This window comes from Plectropomus leopardus, chromosome 3, assembly GCF_026936395.1.
Source record: "Plectropomus leopardus strain MGB_pleo_1.0 chromosome 3, ASM2693639v1, whole genome shotgun sequence".
Lineage (NCBI taxonomy): Eukaryota > Metazoa > Chordata > Actinopteri > Perciformes > Serranidae > Plectropomus > Plectropomus leopardus.
Window position 1 is genome coordinate 11,558,396 of NC_142178.1, and position 22,783 is coordinate 11,581,178.

The 22,783-nt window shown below is 41.3% G+C and overlaps 1 protein-coding gene across 2 annotated transcripts in view; it reads left to right on the forward strand.

The window, feature by feature from the left end:
* The first annotated feature begins 2,585 nt into the window (after positions 1 to 2,585).
* Positions 2,586 to 22,783, forward strand: part of prr36a (proline rich 36a) — a 39,467-nt gene continuing 19,269 nt past the window's right edge. For both annotated transcript variants that reach the window (XR_015776213.1, XM_088075591.1), the window contains exons 1-3: positions 2,586 to 2,849; positions 19,521 to 20,215; positions 20,309 to 20,402. Coding sequence is in view for 1 of the 2 variants with exons in the window: in XM_088075591.1 (XP_087931717.1) it covers positions 19,624 to 20,215; positions 20,309 to 20,402 (686 nt within the window). In the remaining variant the exon portion in view is untranslated. The remainder of the gene's footprint in view (positions 2,850 to 19,520; positions 20,216 to 20,308; positions 20,403 to 22,783) is intronic.

Here is a 22,783-nt window from a genome sequence, read left to right on the forward strand (position 1 = left end):
TCCTGTTGATGGATGCCATGTGCTGTTGATGTCTAAACATAACCATGTGAAGCATTATCTCACCATGTGCTTGTGTTGACATTACGGTAGCAGCATCCTGGAACGTAGATGCAGATGCAGAAGATAACCTAGAGAGTGTAATATGTAAACTCGGAAGTCCAATGCAAAGCAACAATATGTGATATGTTTTTCAGTCCAGAAACCATACAACAATGCAAAGGGTTTTGAAATTGGACATGGCCCAATTTCTTTGTTGGCTACAACATTAAGAAACATTCCAACAGGAATTGCAAAGAGACCCATTAAGAATGTTTCATGTTATATATTATAATTTTTGAAACTGTTTATTTAGTATATTTGCGACATCACAACTTCCAGGAAGTCCTGATGGCTCATTGAAAGGCACTGTTTCTGAATACGTGTGCATTTCCCTGTGGATTGAGCATTTGATACTTTTCCAGTATTTATGTAACACTTATACCTGCTTTATGATTTAAAAAAGACATTGAAATTGAATTTTTTACAAGGGACCTTTACATTTTTTTCAAATGATGCAGCAGCAAATTTATTTTAATACACCAACCTCTTACTAATAATGATTTTAAGTTGAAGAGTTAATAAAACCTGAGAAGAGTTTTGGGTTTCCCTCCTCGCTCTGGCTCAGTGACAGGCTGCTGATGAAACATCTGCCAGAGTCCTGTACAGAGCAGGGATGGAGACGCAGAGCTGAGACGTGACTCACGCACTCTCGCTCTCTGTTGAGGCGCATTGAGAATGTGTTCTCTGACGAGTCCGTGGTCGATGATTTCTGGTAAGCCTTCATTTCTCCTCTCACTCACAGAGTTTTAGATTTCTCTTTTCCCCAAGCTTTGTCCTCTAAATGTCTCCATTCTTTCCCTCGTTTCTTAGCTTTATTGGAAAAAAAACAGTTTATGTCAGATGTCTTCACCCATTCATTCACTCTTTCCGCTCTATGAGAGTTGCAACAGTCTTTGTATGTCTTCTGCCTTTTCATTGATTTCTATTGTGGAGCCTGCAGCTGCAGCTTCAAAAAAAAGTAGAAAAAAAAGCATTCAACTTGTAGCTATTGTGGGCTTGTACCATAGGAGAGAGGAGACACTGCTGAACTACAAGCACAGAAAACGAAACATTCTTCATTTTGAAAGAATCTGTTTTATTCAGGCATATTCCCGGTGACCCAAATCTCAGGAATATGCCTGAAAACCCTGTGTGTCTGTGAGAAGAGAGAGGAATATTAAGCATGCAACTTAGTGTCTCAAACGTCTTTATTAGAGCAGAGAATAAACATGTGGGTGGAGGAAAAGGCAAGGAGTGCATGTCAAGTGTCACGGCTTTATGTCTTATTCATTTCATGCCTAGAACCCCCAAACAGATTTTTGCACAACGTCACTCAAATTAACTAACCAGGAAGAGACTCAAGATGACCAAGAAAGGGTGCAAAGGAACTACAAAGAGACACAAAATAAGTACAAAAATGGGCAAAACAACCACAAAAAGACTACAAAGAGACACGGCATTACAGCGAAAAGACAAAAATGACTACAAACAAACATAAAACAACAAGACCTCAAAGGAACATGAAACCACAAAAAGATGCATAACAATTACACGATTCACAAACCACCACAAAGTCTGTCTTGCTCCTATGTAGAGGCTTGTAGAGTCATTTTGCATGTCTGTCTCCAGGAGCCCATTGTCTCATGATCCACTCATGGGTGTCCCATATCATGTTATACCCATCAAGTATAAATAACAAACTTTAATGTAGTGACAAATTTCTTTACAAAGTGAAGTGTGGTGGTCATCAAGTTTTTTTCATACTCGGTATAAATTGCGAAGCAGGCAAAAATGAGGTGAAATTACAAAACATAGGACAATAGAATAAAATTAAAACTCGATGAAAATCTAACATCCAACATTGTGCATAATGCCACTGCCTCCTATTTAATAAGACACCGCTGACCAGAGCCTTATTTACTAAAACTACATAATCTATGGATACTTTCTATAAAACAATACCAGGATGTCACCATGCACCCTAGTTTACTGCCTTTTATTGTCTTTTTTTCTGTTTTGTGTATATCCTCGTAACAACAAAGCTTTGTTAGCCTACATAGGCACGGCAGGGCAGCTTTATTTGTACATTTCATACAAAAGGGCAATTCAAAGTGCTTTACAGAACAATAAAATATAAAAACTAAAGCATGCAAATTTACAGTAAGAGTAAACCGATTTAGAAATATTAGAATTAGAAAACAAATTTAAAATAAAAATCACCATCAAAAACAGCAAATATGCAGACAAGAGATGCAAAGCCCATACACTCTATAATAAACGCTGCTTGTCCTCAGTTTCTTCACAATTAAATTAAGTTACTCCTAAATCCCCAGGACACTCTTATAGACACCCCTAGGTGGCCTCGGACCCCAGAGCTCGAGCTCGGTTTTGAATTTGACGTCACTGCTGCTTTGCATAACCACCAGTCTCGCGCTGTTGATTGGACCGCTCGCGGGATTTAATATGCATCCTCCTTTATGAGCACCACGCTTCGTCTTCAATCTGCTCCGGACTCCGCGGTCACTCCCCCCTCCCCCCGCCCGGGTCCATCCTACATGAAGGGGAGCAGCCTGCCGCCGCCTGCCGCTGCTCAAACGTGGAGAGAAGGACACGGGGAGCGACGCTTGCCGCTGACTGAGCGGGGTCATTGTTAGTCGGTGAAATTTACAGCTCTGTCGACATATTTAGTGCATCTCACCCCAGCGCTGGAGCAGAGGGAGGGACTGTGTGTTTCTCCGGGAGTCTTCAGGAGCAGAGTCGGCGGTTGGAAGGTACATGGAATTTATTGCATTGTAACGTCTCTTGCGCGAGCGAAATTATTTAAGTTACGCTATGTCTTTTCCTCGCGTCTTTGTATTATTTCACCTGCAAAGTGACTCTAAAATGACTGTTTCGCTTTCGGAAGCTCACTGTGTCTTTTGTGTTAATTTTAAATGAACCAAACGTTATTTGTTTTGGAGCCAGACGCCCTCTTTGCTGTGTGGAGTTACCAGCTTGTGGCTGGATGTGGTGATGGATGTGTAACGTTAGCACGGCACGGAGCGGTTGGGTGGTGGTTTCAACGTGTTTTACTCGCTAAACGCTATTTATCTGTGTGTGCAATGGTACAAGACTCAGCTGGCACGGCCGTAGTTGTACCGGGCTCATTTTATTGACTGGCTTCATGTGTTTCCCTCTGCGAGCTGCTTCAGCGCACACCGCTATTGTTCTGTGCGGCTATCTGGGCCTTTTGCTAAACCTGGAGAATTCAGCGTGTTTGTTCGAAGAGACAAATGGTGTTATCAAAGCTCCACTTTAGGCTTGAAAAACACCCAGATACTGTCAAAAAACAATGCCCCCAAAAGTGGGGTCCTGGAACCACCTAGGGGTCTTTGACAGGGACCCAAACAACACCAGTTTGATAGTATTGGAAATATTAGACACTGGTGGTGGGAGAATATAAACAAATCTATGTACTCCATGTGTTGAGATATTGTGAGAGCTCCTCTTAAATGCCTCATCTAGTCTTTCAGTTTGAGGCTATGTCTTTGATCATCATTTGTTTATCAAAAACTTTGCCAAAATGCATGAGCAGCATGTCATACATCACTGATATAAAAAGTCATTTTGAAGTAGCTTGCATCCTGGATTTCTGCCTGCACGCTTAGGTCCTTGTGTACCATCTCACTCATTTCTTGCCAAGATTATCATCATCTCTGTTTTCGTATTTGCATCATTGCACATGATGTGATCTCATACTCGATTTGGCAGAGCCAAAAGAGAAAAGGGAGGAATACAGAGGGCTCAGACTATCAGACGGCATCGTCTGCAGATCTCAGTGATAGAGGGATGCTGTTTATCATTCAGATTTTGGCTCAGAGTCTGCATTACATAATCGCTGTGTTTTGGGCTGTGTGGGTGTGGTGGGCAGGGTTTGGGTGTGGGAACAGTGACTCTCTGTAGCCTTATAAAGATTTTTGACACGCAGACACGCAGTGGGGAGTGTGTAGCTTCCTGAAACCCCTGTGTTGCTGCTGCAAGGGGGTATGTATGTGATTTTGCTGTGTCACCCAAGTGTGAAACCCAGTGTGAATGACACATGGTTTTCTCTCCCTCTGTCCCACGTTTCTGACTTTATGGCTAAGATCCAGTTGTTAATTGCAGGGTCATTGTTGCTAAGTCCCATCCTATATCAAGGGCACAGAGATGCAAACATTTTTGCCTGAATTTTAAGGACTCAACTGGTGTATTGTTTGTGGCCCAATATTCCAAAATCCAGTGTGCAGGGGTGCTTTAAGGTGAGCCTTGTTAATATGGCAACAATATGTGGCAACGTTATATTTTTATTAGGTGTTTGAATTTAGTTGGTCATCAATTTTGTTTTTTACTCAGTACATTTTTTAAACATTTTTTGTTTCTAAATAGTTTTCTGCTTCTGATATAAAAATAAAATGAAATTAAAATTACAACTCAAGAACTTTTGAATTGATAAGCTTTCCTTTTACCACAAACTGGGCTTTTTTCATGTTTCTGATGTTTGGTAGAATATGAATGAACAAATATGTATTCCTTTTGTTTGCCATAATGTTATTTACAGACAAAAACATAAAGTATGTTTTCTGACATTGTGACACTACTGATACAACTAACTTCCTGTTAGACCTTCGGGGATTTTGGAGAGGAAATGCTGAGTAAGAAATACTGTCAACGCCATTCCCTGATATAGAACATCTGAAAATCTATTGTGTAATCCACATTTTACAGCTGGTGTCTCTGAGATCACAAACAGAAGTAATGGCATTGATTGTAGCAGACTCATGAAACTAACATCAGTTCTAGATCATTGTTTATTAGCAATTCTCATCAAAACAGGAAAAGTAATTATGATCAAGGGGATAAAACAATGTCAATTGTGAGCGTTTAGCCATTTGGGGCTCGGTATTGATCCATCCCTCCAAATGAACCATCAGTTTTGTCTTTTTGAGGCTAGACAGGTAACAGGTTCTGCAGGTCCTTCAGTTTCAGTGAAAGACCCCTACATTTAGCCAGATCCAGCCTTTGAATTGGGACACAGCGTGGTGTTTTCATTCTGCGCACCCACTTCCGCTATCAACACCTCTGTTTCCCTTTCCTCTTGCTAAAGGCCAGAGCAAGCCAGAAGACACGCTCGAAATAGTTCTCTCATTTCACTGCATCCTTTAACATTGAGAGAAGTCTCAAGGGATTAGCTGAGGTTGTTTAAAAAGAGGAAACTGCAAGCATTCAGCAAAGGAAGTACTTTATAAAATCCCTACTCCTCTGAACCGGATCCGTCACATTTATAAAACGACCAGTATTACAGAAACTAAATAATCTACAACATTAAGAAGAAAGTGCGACATGGAGTTTGTTTCAAGTTCATAGTATGTTTACTTTCTCAGTCTTGTCAACTTCAGATCCCCTGCTTGTATGATTAAGGTCGGCCTGTGGCGCCTAGCGGGGTGTTTATTTCAGTCTGAGAGAAATGCAGGTGGTTGACATTGCAACACAGTGTGTCAGTTTAAAATGCCACACATTGGGAAAGAAATCAAGGCTGATGCTCTGTAACTGAGAGTAAAATACCTGCCCTGTCTTCACTCAAATACCTTGAACACTTTGAATACTTCTATTGAGCTACTTGAGAGCTTTTATCAAGCTTGTAAGGCGATGTCAGATTTCAGCAACCTCAGCCAGCCTGTCAGAAAGTTGATTTTATCTGAGATGACAGACCTGTGAACAAAGACCAGTTGCTTCTGTCTTTAGTGTCAGCTTAACCCTTTTAAACGGTGTGATTTGCTGTTGGATTAATACATCTAGGGGATGATGGTCTGTGCTGTTTATTCAGCTTAGCGTGGGTTCATGTGCATCAGTGCAACAGCTGTGAGAGGTTATGGTGGTTATGGATGTTGAGGTCGAGGGTTCAGATTTTTTCTCTACCGTGATACCACACAGTGAGAACAGAATGTACTCACCAATATATTTCTGCCTTACAAGCATCAGTGTTTTGGTATTTTTAGTCATCACGGAGAAGGTTTTATAGCTAAAATCATTAATGTTCAAGAGGTAATAAAACTACTTTTATTAAATTAAAGGGGTTAAAGAAGGTCCTCCAAATATCATCTGAAAAATCTCAAAATACTTGCTAGTTTAATTTAATATGAATAAACATTGCAGATCTATTTAATCTAATCTGGTGATTAGTGTTTGGTTCAGGGCTGCGAATATTGAATGTTTTTATTTTTAATTAAAGAAGTATTTCACTGCTGAAAGATGGTCTTTTCATAAAACTGGGCCTTCTGCAGTTGGCATTAACTTTCGCTCAAGATGTAGAAATTTACCAGAATATGCTTTGGCACAACAGACTAATAAATGCTCCCATGGGTAGGAAACGTAATGCAAACTTGTCTGTTTGGCACAACGGCGAACAGCTAGTACCAAACAAGCTCATATTACAGTTAAACGGTAAGCTAAATATATGCATTTCAGTTACAGAATCTGGGTTTGTATTTCATCAGCGCTGCTGATTATTACCGTTTGATCTCATTTTTTGCCTCCATTTTCAATATGTAGGACATAGCATTGTGCCCGCTTCCTGTTCACAAATCCTTGCTTTTATAGGTATACGTGGTACTAAAATGTGTTTGTGAAAAATTTTAGGCGAAAAATATGCAGTGCAGTAACATAATCCTGATGTATGTTTAATCAGTGCTGCCTAGTTTTGCTGTTCAGTGGGAGTTTGGTCCGAGTTTGAAAGAAAGTGAGAGAGGGGGACAGAGGGCGGGTCTATGTTTTGATGCACTTCTATACTTTTTATGTCCGTGGTGATGCCATGGGTGGCGAGCAGTGCGAAAATATGAAATTACAGCCCTGTGATCATAAATCCAAACAAAACTCTAAAATGAGAGCACTGTTGTTCGAAGTAATGGAGCGTTCTTTTTCTCCATGAATTAATGAACAGTTGAGTCCACCACACATTCAACCCGTTCATTGCTCTGCTGCTCCTTCTGCCCAGACGTAGTGCCCAGAGTGCACTCTGACACTCAGAGAGCACGGTGCTCTGGATAACCAAACGGTACATTCCAGCAGCGCGCTGAATTTATGAGCGGTTCAGTTTGTGCCAGAGTGCGCTTTGGCACTCAAAATGAGCTGGTGAAATTAAGATTTTGCTCTGTACAATTTATGGAGTTTGTTATATTTCAAATTCTAAATATAGACAGAAATATTTTCATTTCTATTGTAAATGCATATGGGTTCCAAATATCGATCTCACAAGACTAAAAAATTTGAAAATATGCACATTTGGGAAGCTGGAACCAGTAAATGCTTGGCAGTTAAAAACTTAATTGGTTATCAGAATTGTTGCAGATTTTCTGACTAATCATTTAGCTCTTGCATGGTTTAGCAAATTGATAAGCTATCGTCTGTACCACAAGGACATTGGCACTTTTCAGCTTGTACCTTTTTCAGAGAGCTCAATCAAAAATCCGGGCAGCTGAAAGGAAAGCACTGCTCTTGTTCAGGGCAGCAGAGAATTTGCATCTGCTTGGAAGTCAGCTGCTTTTACAGCCTGCACCCAGTGTCAGGCTCAGGCCCACACCCATGGAAATTCAACTCCTGCCTGCTTTACTGCATCTGTTTAGGATGACATCCAGCTATATGTCATTATTCTTAAGGTTTCTTGTGCATCTCCCGTGCTGCTCTTGGCCCTGCAGCTTTGGGATGGTGAGACGGTGCTGTAACTCTCGTCACTGTGGTTTGGAGGCTGGCACTCTCCTGCCCATTAGGATAAAGTGGTGGACGCTGGCGCTGCATTTTTAGGCACTGAGTCTGTCTGGGACTGTGAAGCTGGGCTCAGTGCACTGTAATTATTGAAAGAGTAATTCAGCACTTTCGTAGTCTGTTTGTTAGCTCACTTTGGAAGCCTTGAATGCAACCATATAGACATTCAGTAGTGCCTTGCCAAAAGATACCTTTATTAAATACAGTAAATGACTTGCAGGGCTAATTTGCGATAGTATTATGCAATGTAGAATTGATCTATTATGCTTGCAGAGAATTAGAGAGAAAGAAAAGTAAGGATGGGAGAACCTGTGAACATAGTAACTGTATCAAAAGAGAGCCGAGTATATTGTACAACAAGGATGTTTTCTCAACTTGGCCCCATTTTCGCTAGCAGCAACTGTCTCTGTTGATGCAAAGCTGTATATTTGATCTATTTAGTTATTGATCCAAGTCTGTCTGAGGGGAAACAAAGTGCACAGCAGCTATAAGGGTGTGTGTTTGTTTGTGTTGAGCAGGCTGAACATATCTCATCCCTTGTTTTACCTCTTGATATGCAAGAGAAAGTCAATCCTGTGTGTGCTCAGTAATGGGTTTGTGTGTGGTTTGCACAGTTCAGGGGTGTGGCTGCCAGAGAGGCGGGCGAGGTGTGGGATCACTGTCCATCTGGCCTCAGCTCACCCCTTCCCAGTCAGAGGCATGGTAACTGATCTGGCCCTCGGGCTCTCCAGCATTATATTGACTATCTGCCTGCCTGTCTATAGCCAGTTGACTGGTGCAGAGGAGAAGAGCCGCTGGCTGGTTCTAATAGGACAAAACTGATGTCAGGTTTGGCTTCTCTACAGCCAGTGGTACTTGACAGTATCGCTTAATTTGTCTCTCTTGTTAGTCTTTTTATTCTTCATTCAGCTTACTGAAATGTAAAAAACTATGAATTAATGTGAACATGAGTTTTTGTTTTTTATTTTTCAGCCTTTTCTTTCTGCTTTTATTCGTTAGTTGACATTGGACAGCAACAGGAAATGGAAAAAGAGAAGGAGATAACAAGACAAAGGTCCTTGTCAGATAGCTGGTATGAGTTTTATACTGCAGTATGACTGGTCTAAATTTATTTAATAGCCATGGCTTCATTGTATAGCTCCCTCCCTACCTTTATCTCTATCTTCTCTCATTTATAGCAGTTCCTCTGCGGTCTCATAACTAATGTCTTCTGCACATCCTCTTTTGCAGTCTGAGCAGTTTCAGTCACAAGGTTGTAGTAAAAGTAAACTTTCAGGACCAGTGCAATGAACCATTTCACTTTCACTGGTGTTTGCTGCTCCGTCTGTGCCCAGAGTACGCTCTTTACTCAGAGTTGATGTGCAATCATAAACTGAACGGTAAATATTCCAGTATTGCTCCTAATAAACAGTCCAGCTGATGGGCTGCCACAAACAAATGAATGTGTGGGAAATCTTTGAGCACTGTATGAAATTTGTAGCTTTCTGATGTGCTCGCATTTAGCAGCGAGGACTAGAGCTGCAGATGACTGTCTTTGAATGCAAAGTCAAGATTAACCTGTGAAAGACGATCTGTCCTTAAGGTTGAACACAGGTTGCATGAGCTTTCAGTCCATCCATGTGATATACATCTCACTATCCATCATCACCATGTCATCCACCCTTCCTTCTTTCACCCTGCAGCCTATTCGATATCCCTGGGTTCTTTTGGGTGAAGTTACCCACGCCAGCTGCTGCCCCGTCTCGTTACACCAGTTAATCCACTCAAAGCCCACCCCCACTCCCCTCGGCACCATGCCTGAGGGGGGTTACGTGGTGCAAAGTGCAGACAATGGGGCTTGTCCGCCCACCCCCCCACCCCCCCATAGTACCCTACTGTTGTACTCAGTTATGCACGCAAACACTTGAGATAATCATGGCGAGTGTTGTTGTTGTTGTTTTTCCACCTGATCTGATTACAAGCGCTCAATTCCCTCCCTAGTTGATGATGCCACCCCATCGACTTCACTCTCGGATGTCAGCATGTCCCGGTGGTAGCGGGGCCTGGCCTGGTGCTTTTTGAAAACCCTGCCAGGTTTGTAACAGATTGCAACCCATTTTCTTGCAGCTATTTAGACCAGTTTGCTGCCAGTAGCCGCTAGTGCATCTCGTTTTTTCTGCCACTCCCTTAAAGGCTAACTGGCTTAGTCCATTTAACTTGTAGCCACATTTAACCACCTGCTCCTAATGGTCTTATTGAGTAGCTTAGAGTCACTTAGCACATGTTAGTGTCCCGTATGGAATTGATTAGAATAAGCTGCCTGCTTAATGTCAAGCCCAACCCCCTCTATGAGTGTTGGAGTTTTTTTCTGCAAAGGGCACTGGCTTTTTTTCCCCAATGCTAACCATCTTGTTCCTTTTTTAAATACGTTTTATTATTTTTATCTGTGTGGACAGAGAGAGCAGAATATAATGATAAAGTGCAGTTCCTATGAAACTCTGATTTCCTCCACTAGTCTAAAAGTATTGTTATAGAAAGGGTCTGAAATTGACGTCTGCCAAGCACTGAAGTGGGTACATTTTCTGTTTGGCGAGTAAATGTCAAAAGGCTCTCTGCCATACTGGGGGGTAAATGTTTGTACCATAGACTATATATAAAAAGGACAACACACCCACACTTACCCCCACTATGCTGAAGTGAGGTTAATATCAAAGATACGGGAGTTTGGCCCATGTCCATTCACTAACCTGGAGGGGCCCTCACCTTTATCTGTATATCACGCTTGAAGTGCAGTTACACATTGCTGAAGTACAATTGGGACTATCTTGCCGAATCATTGAAGCTTTATAACAATGTAGATTTTGATCCTAAAGTATAACCATGTCATATTGAACTGGTGGAAGTCTTTAATTGGATGTCTTCAAGGTGAATGTCCTTCCAGCACAAGTATAAAGGGTTTTTCATTAGCATGTGGTGTGTTGTTTTAGTATGAATTAAGTCAATGTGGTACTCATAAACAAATGTTGTTTATGAAAACATGTTTAAATGCATGAACATGTGTGGGCTGTTTGTCTAACTGCAGATTATGAATGTGCCATAATATTGTTGTTAACAATTAGCATTTTATGTCTGGTTGGTAGCAGTTTTTGGGCAAGAGACTTAAATATCATTTGGTTTGAGTTTGGGGATTGGGCTTTACTCCAAATTTTAAAGCTGTTGTTAATTCTCAGTGTCAGGGTAGTAGCACGGTCAGATCACAGTTGTCCTAGGCCTTGGCCCTATGCTTTTGGATAAATTACTGCTCAATAAGACAGGGGCTCATGACAAAAAGATACTTTGGAGAATGCAATTTGTAGATAATTTCACAACAAGCATTATTCAGTGCAAATGTGGTCTTGGGATGAAATACTGTGATGTAGGGCTCGGGCTTGTCAGCGCTTGCATGCAGTCTTGTTATTTGGACCAATGAGGAGAAGACAGTCGGTAAAATCATTGGGGGTTAATGTGTTTCTTTGTCTACAGATAATTAGATGCATAGAGTGTCATTCATCTTCTTGATAGTTTTCCACAAGGGGTCTGTACAGTCCTGCCCACCACACACACACACACACACACACACACACACACACACACACACACACACACACACACACACACACACACACACACTGAGGTTAAATAAAAGCAAACAAAAAAAACTGTAGAAACTCATTTGATGGTGCATCTTTGTTGAGGGTTCATCTGTTTTCTTGGGGTTTATACTTTACTGATGTCAATAGTTTTTGTGGTTACATAACCCACAGCTGCTCAAATTGTAAAATGTGTTTTCCAGCAAAGTACTGAAAACAGTCCTACGCAGCAATAACCCTTCCTCTCTATGAGGGAGTTCATTCGAAAGGGTTGTTGCAGTGTTGTTGCAGGTTGTTGTTGAGCAGTGTTGTGGCATTGGGTGATGTTTTTATGCTCGTATATTGCACAAATACATCATCTACTATACAGGATGTTGACAGCAGAAGTCGGAAACAGATAATTAATGTTGGAGTGCTTCCTTTTCTTTGGTATAATGGCACTAAACGCATCTTTTCTGTTGTATTAGAGCAAAACTAAATGATCCTCCAGGCATGGATGGAAATCAGGTTGTTTTTCAGAGCTGCAATAATTTTCCAGTTTATTTTGTCTTATTTTGTCCACTGGTTACTCTTAAAAGGAGTATCACTTTGATTTGTCTTTGTTTCTTTAGTCTTTAGTTCTTTAGACATTAGTTGCTCTTATGGTTGCATGTACTGTATAACATTGTGCATGGAAAGTGTTAGTTTCTGACGGCGATAACTAAGTACACAGGTTCACTGTTTGTACATACAGTAAATAAGAGAGCTGGGTCAAACCATGTAGACTACTAAAACAGAGCCACTTGTAATGCAGATATAAAGTGGTTTCATGGTTTGAGTTTTTATGAAGTTATTTAAAAAACTTTCCACGTACAATATGCTCAACAAAGATGCTGTGAGGAATCAGGGATGGCAGTAGGTCTGCGATCTTTGCTAAATAGATGGGATGTACAGACAGTATGTGCCTCTGTGGTTTTGTTTTAATGAGACATTGTTGAGAGATAGGGACAGAAAATACCTGCGTCTCCTTACTCAATCATCCATCAGTACCCCACAAGTAATGGGGTTGTTTTGCTGTGTGTGTCTGTGTGTTTGTGTGTGTGTGTGTGTGTGTGTGTGTGTGTGTGTCTGTGTGTGTGTGTGTGTGTGTGTGTGTGTGTGTGTGTGTGTGTGTGTGTGTCTGTGTGTGTCTGTGTGTGTGTATGTTTTCTTGCCTGTCAGGAGCCCTGCTGAGGAATGCATATAGTGATTAATGGGTGTTGTAATGTTGACAGTCATATCCAGTCTACTTACCTCGGCCATGTGTCGTCTCTCTGATAGAACAGGTGAGCTAATGTCACGTCAAATGTTCTGGACAGCTGAAACGCGTGTGGATTATTTTCAAGGACAGTCTCTTTCTTTGTCAACAGTTTATAACAATGCACTTGTCTGTGATTACCACAAGGTTTGCTAGACCACAACAGAGGCAGAACAAAACCAAAACATGAAAAACATTCTCAGCTGATGAGTTCTCTCTGATGAGTAATAAAATGTCCTCTATATCAAACGGCAGCAACAGGTGCCTTTGCCATGTTACTAATGCAAAACGTGATCAGGATGACACACTGTTTTCTCATTTTCAAGGACTTTACATTTCAACGTGTCAGTCCTCCTCACTGCCTGTGCAATGCTGTGCCAAAAGTCAATAATCCAATGGCAATGTTTGGGCGTACGCTGATAATAGCTGACAAGCTACATCATCCTCCACTGACTTGATGTTTATTGGTTGTTTCTAACCTGGCGCAGGCTGTCACCATCATTTTAAGATCACATTATTTTAGATCCCTTCGTCGGGTTCATTTTACACACAGTAAGCTTGAACACACGAAGATCAACTTTTAAGTGACAATTTGGTTGCCTTTTTTGGTTGTGATAGCTTTGTAAAACTACATTACCATCTAGTTTGCTGCATGCTTGTAGAGGTCATTGTGCTTGTAATGATGCATTCCCACCTGTAGCTTGCTTTAACTGACTTTGTTAGTCCTAACTGGAGAATTCACAAGTTAGTTTTGTGATTCTGATCTAAGCGGGAGCACAGATTCACTCTAATTCAAGAGGGGAATAAGATAGAAACTTTTAGAATTGATAAATATTCTTTGTCTTGGCCTTGTTTGTGGAATACCCTCCAAGGACTCATGATGTTTCATATTTGTGTTTGTGTGCCAGAGCGAGAGAGAGCTGCAAAGACTCGTGGTGTGCAGAGATGGAGGCAGCTATTCAGCAGTGTGCTCTGTAGAGCTGTATATTCACAAACGCTTGGCTCATATGCTCTCTGCCTCTCCTGTCAGCATGCTCTCAGACGTATGTGTGCAAGTTCCAAGAGCAGATTGAATTTCTCTTCTTTCTCTCTGCCTCTCTTGTCACTCTGAATGTGTGTGAACTAAACAGCAGAAACGGCATTACTGCCTTCTATGGTCAGACAGAGCAATGGGAGGCTGCGTGTGTGTGTAAGTCTGCGGCTCCCAGTCAATTTACTGCCCCACTTTTAACATGACTTTGCTTTTAGATTCTTCATTGGTCATTGAAGACTGCTTTTGTAAATTCTGATGTTTTTTGGAGAGGTGGTGGTAGTAGGAGACAGGGTTTGGCCTGAAAGTCAGCAGTTTTCCTGCATCTGATATGTTGCTTTGAGAATAAAGCTTGAGCCCAAAGTGAGGAAACCCCCTTCCTTTCCCAAACACGATTAAACTTCTTGTTGTGCTTCTCATTCCACTGCATAAACCGACCTTCCTCTTAGCCTTTTCATTAACATGTGTGTCCACACTCGGGCTGAATACTGCTTATGTTTCTTCCTGTGTACACGCCTTGAACACACAGCCAGAGGAGAGTTAACGCGCCAACAAGACAGATAGGCTTCAATCTCATTTGTTAACACCGTCATACTCTACATTCACTGTCTGCTTAACACTCCCAGACCTATAACCACAGTCTAGTTCAGCAGGCCACCTTTTATCTGTTTTATATGCCTGATGGTGCTGTTCTAGTAAGATTGTAAAGATGGAGAAGTGTGCCAGTGGAATTGAAAGAATGCATGAAGTGGTAGATAGCTATAAATTCCACTTTTCCTCTTTTTTTTGCCTGCATATAAAATTTTGCAAATGACATTTTCACATCATGCACACTTTGATCCTACACTTTCTTTGCTCATTTGCTCCCTCCTCACACGCTGCTCTCTCTGATGCACACATAGGACATACACATTCACTAGACTTCCTACGACCCTTCCCCTACCTACACACACACACACACACACACACACACACACACACACACACACACACACACACACACACACACACACACACACACACACACACACACACACACACACACACACACACACACACACGTTCATGGCCAGCTGTCACTTTGTAGCCCTGAGGAGTCTTGAGGAAGTCAGCAGTGCTGGAATGTGGATGGGTCAGATGTGCTCATGATACCGCTGCTGCTTTTGGCATTCACTTTCTACCATGAATCATCTTGGAGCAGATGCATCGTTGACATGGATCTTAAAGTAGAAACTCAACATCAGGCAACTGACATGGCTAGTTTAATATTCAAACTAGGGCTGCAACTAAAGATATTCTCATTAACAATTTATCTGTCAATATATATATATATTTTTATCACATGGTCTATAAAATGACAGAAAATTGTGAAAAATGCAACGCAATTATTACTCAGAACCTTAAGTGATGTCTTCAGATATATTTTGTGAGACAGTCTACTTCTCCATGGATTCACTTTACTATATACTGAAAAGCATACTGTGCAGATTCACTCTCATATAGCGTTTCATCTTGCTATATTTGTGCTTTTTTGGCGCCATGTCTCTTGCATGCCTGCTGCTGATGGTCTGGCATTTGATCACTACCTTTTTATAAAGCTCACACCTCACCTGAGTGCTGTGGGGCTTCACACCCATAAACGTCCCAAACACAGTAAATAAGAACGTGCGGTGAGGCGGCAGACTCTGCAGGAAAAATATGCAGCCACACACTGAGCAGGGACATTATGAAGTGGATATATCAATATTGGTAGTGGTTATCAGCCAGAATAGTTGTTATATATCGACATATCGGACATCAGCAAAAAATCCAATATCATGCATCCCTTATACTTTAGTATAAGTCTACACATTGTTTGTTTGGAGGTTTCTTCATAGACAGAGAAAATATGTAAATCATCAAATTGTAGAAGCTGGAAGTACAGAGTACTTCCAATTTTTGCTTCAAGTATGACTTTAAATATGTAGTAAATGTTGAAATAGTTGGAGATTATTTAGCCGTTGATCAACTACTTGATTCTGCTCGAACAAAAAAAGACACCTAAGGGTAAAATATTCCTTAAGATATTGGAATATCTTCCCAAATTTTTCACCAGCTTGTGTTTGGACCCACTATCAGTCTGTTACACCCTTACAGTGTAATGCCTCTTTGGTGTTCTGTAATTACAGCATTGTGACAGCAGTCTGGGGCAAATCTAAAGATGACATTAAGCCCCAGCATCAGTATCAGCAGCCCCCCCTCGTTCGCCACTTCCTCCAGCAGTCTGCACAATGCAATCCAAACCCCTGCCATGCTCTCAACACAGCTAAATCCCCCTCTGCTTGTATTAGACACAGCATTAAAAATGACCCATTTTGTCAGGCACCACTTCTGATGTCTGGACGAGCAGAGTGAGAGACTGAGAGCTGGGGTACAGCAGATGTAATTAAACTGCCTCAAGACAGAGGTCAGGGGTAAGATTTAATGACACACAGGGCCATATTTCTTTATTAGAAGAAGTGGAATGTAAATACCACCGAGGCCACTGAGTCTTTTCTCTGTCTAGACAGACTCCCTCTAACAACCCTACAAAGTGATGGCTGCATTTATAAACACACTCTTCTCCTGCTTGGGATAAATGCATATTGCTGCAGTTTTTTTCAGCGTTTGGGCCCTTGTCTTTGTCATCACAATACTTGCAACACATTGTAACTGTCACTGGGGATATTGAGCTAATTGTGATATTAGCCATGTGAATCTGGCTAAAAAGAAGGCATGCTGTGTCCTGAATATGGTTAAAAATCTTCAGTGAACTGGGTTTTATTATGCAAATGTGTACTGAGAGAATGGCAGACAATAGAGGTTTTCTTGCATGTCATCAAAATGCATGAGGCTTTTCATCTCAACCAGACAGACAATTTAAAAAATGCTGCTGGTGTTGCTGTGCAGTCATTTTTCTGAACATAAAATCAGGAGCTCTGACTCAACATGTTCTCAGCTAGGTGTCAACAGTGTGAAGAATCCCAAAACTGTGTATAGTATTGGTGTCAAGTGGTGGTCTGATGGATGTGAAAACAGGCATCAGCTCTGCTGAGCAGTCTAGCTGTAATTTACTAAAACATCTCTTATCCATGCGTGCGTGTGCGGATGGGATTTTAATGATCCATTCACCTCCCCTCTGCGCTGCGTCACATAGTGTCAGCTGGTTAGACATGATGCCTTTACTTGCCCAGAAGGGGGTCATCACATGAGGAATGTGATTCATTCTGCGATCTGTTAAGCCGCTGGCATTAGTAGCTGCACTGGCCAAACGATGGCATTCACATCACGGTGCCAGTCAAATTCCCTGTATCACTGTTCTTCACATTTGGAGTGGCTCCTTCCTGTCTGAATAAACTGGGCTGCTTTTATTGACGAGGAGACCAACCAGCTGTTCTCAAAGAGCAAGTCTGACCTGGCGTAAGTACTTCTTTTATGCAAATATGGAAACCGATCAAAATTAAAATCTCAGTCAGAAGCCAACCCCTAACCACCTCTCCAGGTTACCAATTTGCTAATGGCTTTCAAACCTTCCTATTAATAAATGGAGTCATGGCAATGGGTTTTTATCTCCATGCAACACTGTCCCAAAGGTTCTGCACAGTAATTGATCATTCAGGGCTTAATATTTTCCAAAAGAAGGGACAATCCAATCTTTGCATTGGTGAAGTGGCTACTCTCCATTGTTCAGCTTCCTTTCTGTGTCAGGGTTGTAACCACAGAGACCATTTTAGAACAAGGACAACAGACGGCAGCAGGAGGAAAACTGCTTTACGGAGAATCCAGGTTGTAACTTTTCTATGGCTGAACCAAAGGTTATGACATAGTCTAATTATTTTATCCAAGACATTTGGGTGTTTAAGTTGCTGAGTGTACAAGTGTGGGTGTTTGTTTGGGGTAGGCGGGGGAGGTCTGTTCATCAGCTACTGGCACTGAACTGGTCAAACTGGTCATTCCAAAACGGGCAACAAATGGTCCATTAATGTACTTGTCTTTTGATCAATGAAGCATTTGTTACATTGATAACAAAGAGGTCAGACTTTCACCATAAACAGGAGTGTAAAAGTATCAATACTTTTTGGATCTGGGAGAAAGGGGCCACCCACAGTATTGTGTTGCCTTAGATGTTAATGTGTAACTGGCGAGGAAACAAATGTTTCCTGACCTTTGGACAGCAGTAGGTGCCACTTCTCCAAAATTCTGAAATGTCTTTTGGCAAGTTGTGAGTTTGTGAATACAGATCCTTTATCCATCTTAAAGGCAAATGTTTGTAGACTTGCTTATTATTCTACACTGTGAGGCTGCATAAATGCACTCAGTATCTCATGTTTGTGGAGGATGTTTGCTCATTGGAACTTTTCCTTTTTCCAAGATGTATTAAGTTATCTGGTTTAATGGCGTGCGTATCATAAAACGTCTCCAGCCATGACCTTCTTATTAGTTTGCACTGAGAGGGCAGTCTGCTCTCTTTCTAAATTGCTATCGTGGTTTAGTCATCCTTATCACTCCTGCTTTTCGTGCCTTGTAAGGAAGAATCTATTCTCATTTATGCTCTGTTTTTAAAGCTTTTGTTCCAGTAGTTTATTGCATACATGTATGTCTCTGGGCTCTTTTTTTGTGCTCTCTCAATTTGTTTTTATATCCTCTTGAGTCTATCTCTTGCACAGCTTGTTTCCTGGGCCTTACAGAGCTTCTACTGGCTGGACCATATGTGTAGCAATTTACTGGAAGCAGATCTGGTAGTAGTGGGAGGAGGGGAGGAACAAGTGGCTATAGGAAAAAAAAAAGAGGAGTAATCGGGAGGGGGTGGGGAGAAACTTTTGTGGTCAGAGGAGCAAAGGAGTGGGAAGCGTGGGTGGAGGGGATGATGAAGGGGGAAAATAAACCAATAATGGATCTGGGAAGAGCTCTGTTCTGCCAGAGCAAGAGAAAACTTGACTGATATTAATGAGTTCAAGACCTGTATATGACTCTACTCACACACATCCTCCACATCTCTTCCCTTTTTTTTCTCCAGACTCGCCACAGCTTCTTCCACTCTACATAAATTTCAAGTTTTCCACTAATGCTGTCGATTAAGGCATCTCCCAGCACACAGATCTGTTAAGCGATCACACGATGATGTAATGATTACCATCTGCATCTGCTCAACAAAGACAATGGCTGACAAGTGGGCCATTTGGTGCTTGCTTTCCACCTCCTCCTTCTCCTCGTCGTCTGTGGGCTGTGTGTCATGTCAGGAGATTGCAAACCTCTTGGCTTTCAGCACTCCAAACCGCAGCTTTTTCCCTTTCAATTTCAAGATGCTGGAATCCATTTGGAGCACAGTTGCAAGTCATCAGTTTTTTTGTTTTTTTTACATTTCTGCCCCATAAAATGTGCAGTTAAACCAATCCACAGCTCCTTTTATTGTGGTATTTTAATAGTGATTATTTTGGTACCGCATCCATTATGATGCATTATTACCATGGTAATTGGGTTAGATGGGTGGACTAGTCATTCTGGTTTAGAAAACACATTTGTTGGCATCTCTCACTGCTGACTTCCTGTTTTTCAGACTTCTTCAAATTCCTTGGAGGCCCCTTTCCATAAATGGCATTTCCTTTGGCTGACAGTGACATGTTCATCATATGATTTCATGAGTGGTGCTACATGGTTCAATCCTACATTTAAGAGGAGGTGTGCAGTAAAAGAAAATCATTAATACATCGTGATTGTGTGTTTTGTTCTACAGGACATTTAAGTGTGAGAGGGAGCAGCCAATCAAGACGAGCGTGAGCCCCTGGACCTTGTAAGCAAGCAGCAACATCGGTGTCCACTGCTTTTAGAAGGAGGTAATGAAACCGGATGGGGATACCATGGAAACCACGGAGGCCACTGAAGCAGCAGCAGTAGCAGAACCCTCGTCATCGGAAGACAACACAACAGAGCAAGCCCCATCACAGCTAGAAGAAGCCGCAAATGATGCAGCACCCGCCGCTTCTCCGAAGGCCAGTGGCAAGCCAGTGGCAGCAGCAGACCCCAAAGTCAAACCCAAAGCTGTTGCAACTAAAACACAGTACACAGCCAAATCTGCAGGGGCGTCCGGATCACGGCCAGGTGCTGCCACGCACCGCACGGTGAATGACATCAAAGCCTCCAACAATGTCCGAGCAGCTGCAGTCAAGAAAACAGCAGCGACAGCAACAACGACAGCAAAAGCGTCAGCCGCGGGGGCTGTGCCGAAAAGACCGGTGGGTGTAGCAGCATTTTCCTCCTCCGTCAAGAACCAAACTAGAGTGCCTGACAAGAAGCCTGTTGGACCGGTTAGGACTACCTCTGCTGCTGCTGTCACAGCAACAAATGGTACCAAACCAACAACAGTGAACGGCATCACTAAGAAGAGACCAGCAGCTGAGACTGTTAATGCAGCTAGACCCAAAACCACAGGTAAGTCTGAATGAGATAAGTAAAACCGAACTTTTTGCTTTTGCTTTTTCTGATTGCTGTGCAGTCTCATTTTGATCTCCCATTTTCTTGTAGCTACTGCCAGCAGAGCAGCGGCGTCCACTATCCCGAAATCCGGCACTTCAACCAAAACAACAACTGCTGGTGCTGCCGTTTCAAAGACCACCAGGTATGCATGTTTATCAAAATCAAGCAGCAAGGAGAGGAGATTAAATTAATCTAAGCAGCCAATGTTGTAGTGTCCACTCAGACATTTGAATGAAGTTATGTGTTTGGTAAACCTCTTTTTGTTTTACTTACAATATTACTCCTCCCTCGCTTTCTTTTTTTCCTGATTGTGTTTCTGTCTGTCATTCACACACATCCTCCCCCTCTCTGAGATCTCAACTATATAATCCCCCCTACAAACTGGATGAGAGGTTGACTGTTTATCTTGATACCCTAAAAGAGAGCAGTGGAGAACGACGTCCATTGTGGTCTTTTGGCCGTTATTGAGTCAGATTTCGCTTCAAGAGCGTGAGTCATGTTAGCAGAAATAACCTGAGACAGAGGGCCTTAACAGAGGCAGCGATACTGAAGAACCACCGCTTTGTCCCAAACAGACCCCCTGGCAGAAACCAGCCCCATCTCCCCAGGGCAGAGAGCTATTGATTCGGATCATAATCCCTCTCATACTGAGCTGGTGGTTTGGACAGAGAATGCTCTAGTTGGACTCAAAGTGCTGCTCTCAAATGATCGGTTTGGCTGTTGTAGTATTCCATTGTTGACTGTCATTTACTGCCATTTTGACTAGAAAGCTTTTGTTGGTAAAGACTTTTCACTCGAAAGCAATTCAAAATATCGAGGACAAATACAAGCTTTTATATTAAGTTGCCAAACACAAGTAGCAGCTGGTAGTTATTCCATGTATTTATAAGATTGTCATTACAAGTTTAGAACTACTGACATACAGATTGTAATGCTGTACCAAATGTCATTTTTTTGCTTTTTTGAATTCTATAGAGGTTTTCAGTTTTATTTATAAAGTCCAATATCACAAATCATGACCATTTAACAGAGGAAAATATGGTAGAAACCTGAGGAAGAGCAACTAAGGAGGGATCCCTCTCTAAGGCGTGTAATACATGTTGTGTGTTCCCAAATGAAGCTTTAAATTTCTGTTGTAATATTTTATGACACCATAACCCTAAAAGAAAATTTAAAACCCTTGGAGCAAAATCCACAATTTGAATAAAGTGATTCTTTGGGCTAAATGAGTTAGCCTTTTTATTATTATTATTATTGTTATTATTATTATTATTATTATTATTATTATTATTATTATTATTATTATTATTATTATTATTTCAACTTTTTTTAATGAATGAATGTAATTTAAGGTGCTGTTCGACTGCTGCTACACTGCCTCATTAATAGAGAAGCATGCCTAATAGCAAGCACTTTAAAAAAAAAAAAGAAAAAAAAGACTAAATGCCATCAAAGATGGATTGAACTCGACTATTTTGTTAGATACAAATGTGAATTTTACAAACTATTGCATCTTTGATCACACAAGTTTAAAGCCATCACACACAGACTCCACTGGAATCTAATTCTACAAATAATATTATACACAAATAATACTAATAAAATTAGCATAGCCTAATCTTTATCTGCAACTGTGCCAGGAAAAAGATGTACAGCATTCAAATAATGATTTAGAATTCAAATGTTAACTTCATGAATGAATCTTCAAACACTTCAGCACAGCCCTAACAGATGGCAAAGCCCTTGAGGCAAATTTGTGATGTGTGATGTTGGACTATTTAAATAAAATTGACTTGACGTGATTAATGCAATCGGCCTTTGTGAATGTGAAGTGGTCTGTCTCTGAAGTTTATAGAGCGTCAGATCCAAAATGCACCACTCCGACATCTTTCTACAGGATGTGGTGTTCTTTACTGAGAGGCCTGATTAGATTCTCTCTGCACTTGTCTTCCCTCTTAATGATCTGTTATTAAATAAAGGGACAATGTGCTGCCCCCGTGCTGCGTCATTCTGTTTTGTCAAGCACCACAGGGTCAGTGCATTTTGTCTTTGCTATTGGAGAGAAAAAAACAATTTGTGTGTATCGACCTGATTTCTGTACCTCCACTCTCTTTATTGTAGGTATAGAAATTTTTCACAGAGAACAATGCTTTGGCTGAAACCAACCATTATTTTTGTTACCCTTTTGTTTTTCTCTTATTGCTCAGTCTACAAAAATGCCCAGCCCAAGTTCTCTAAATTCAGTTGACATTTATATAAAATGGAGAAAATCAACAACTTTGCATATTGGAGAAGCTGGAAACAGAGAATCGTGTTGTAGTTTTCACTTGATGAATTACTGAATTGCCAGAAGGACTAATTGTTTTCCATCTTGGCTTTTTCAAAAGCCAACATATTTGATGTTTACTTGATACCATACATTTTGGCTGATGATCGGTCCAGCAAGGAGTGGTTGCTCTTGATGTATACTGGGTGTTTGTGTGAGTATGTTTGTCTGTGTCTGTGTGTGCCGATGGGTGTGTA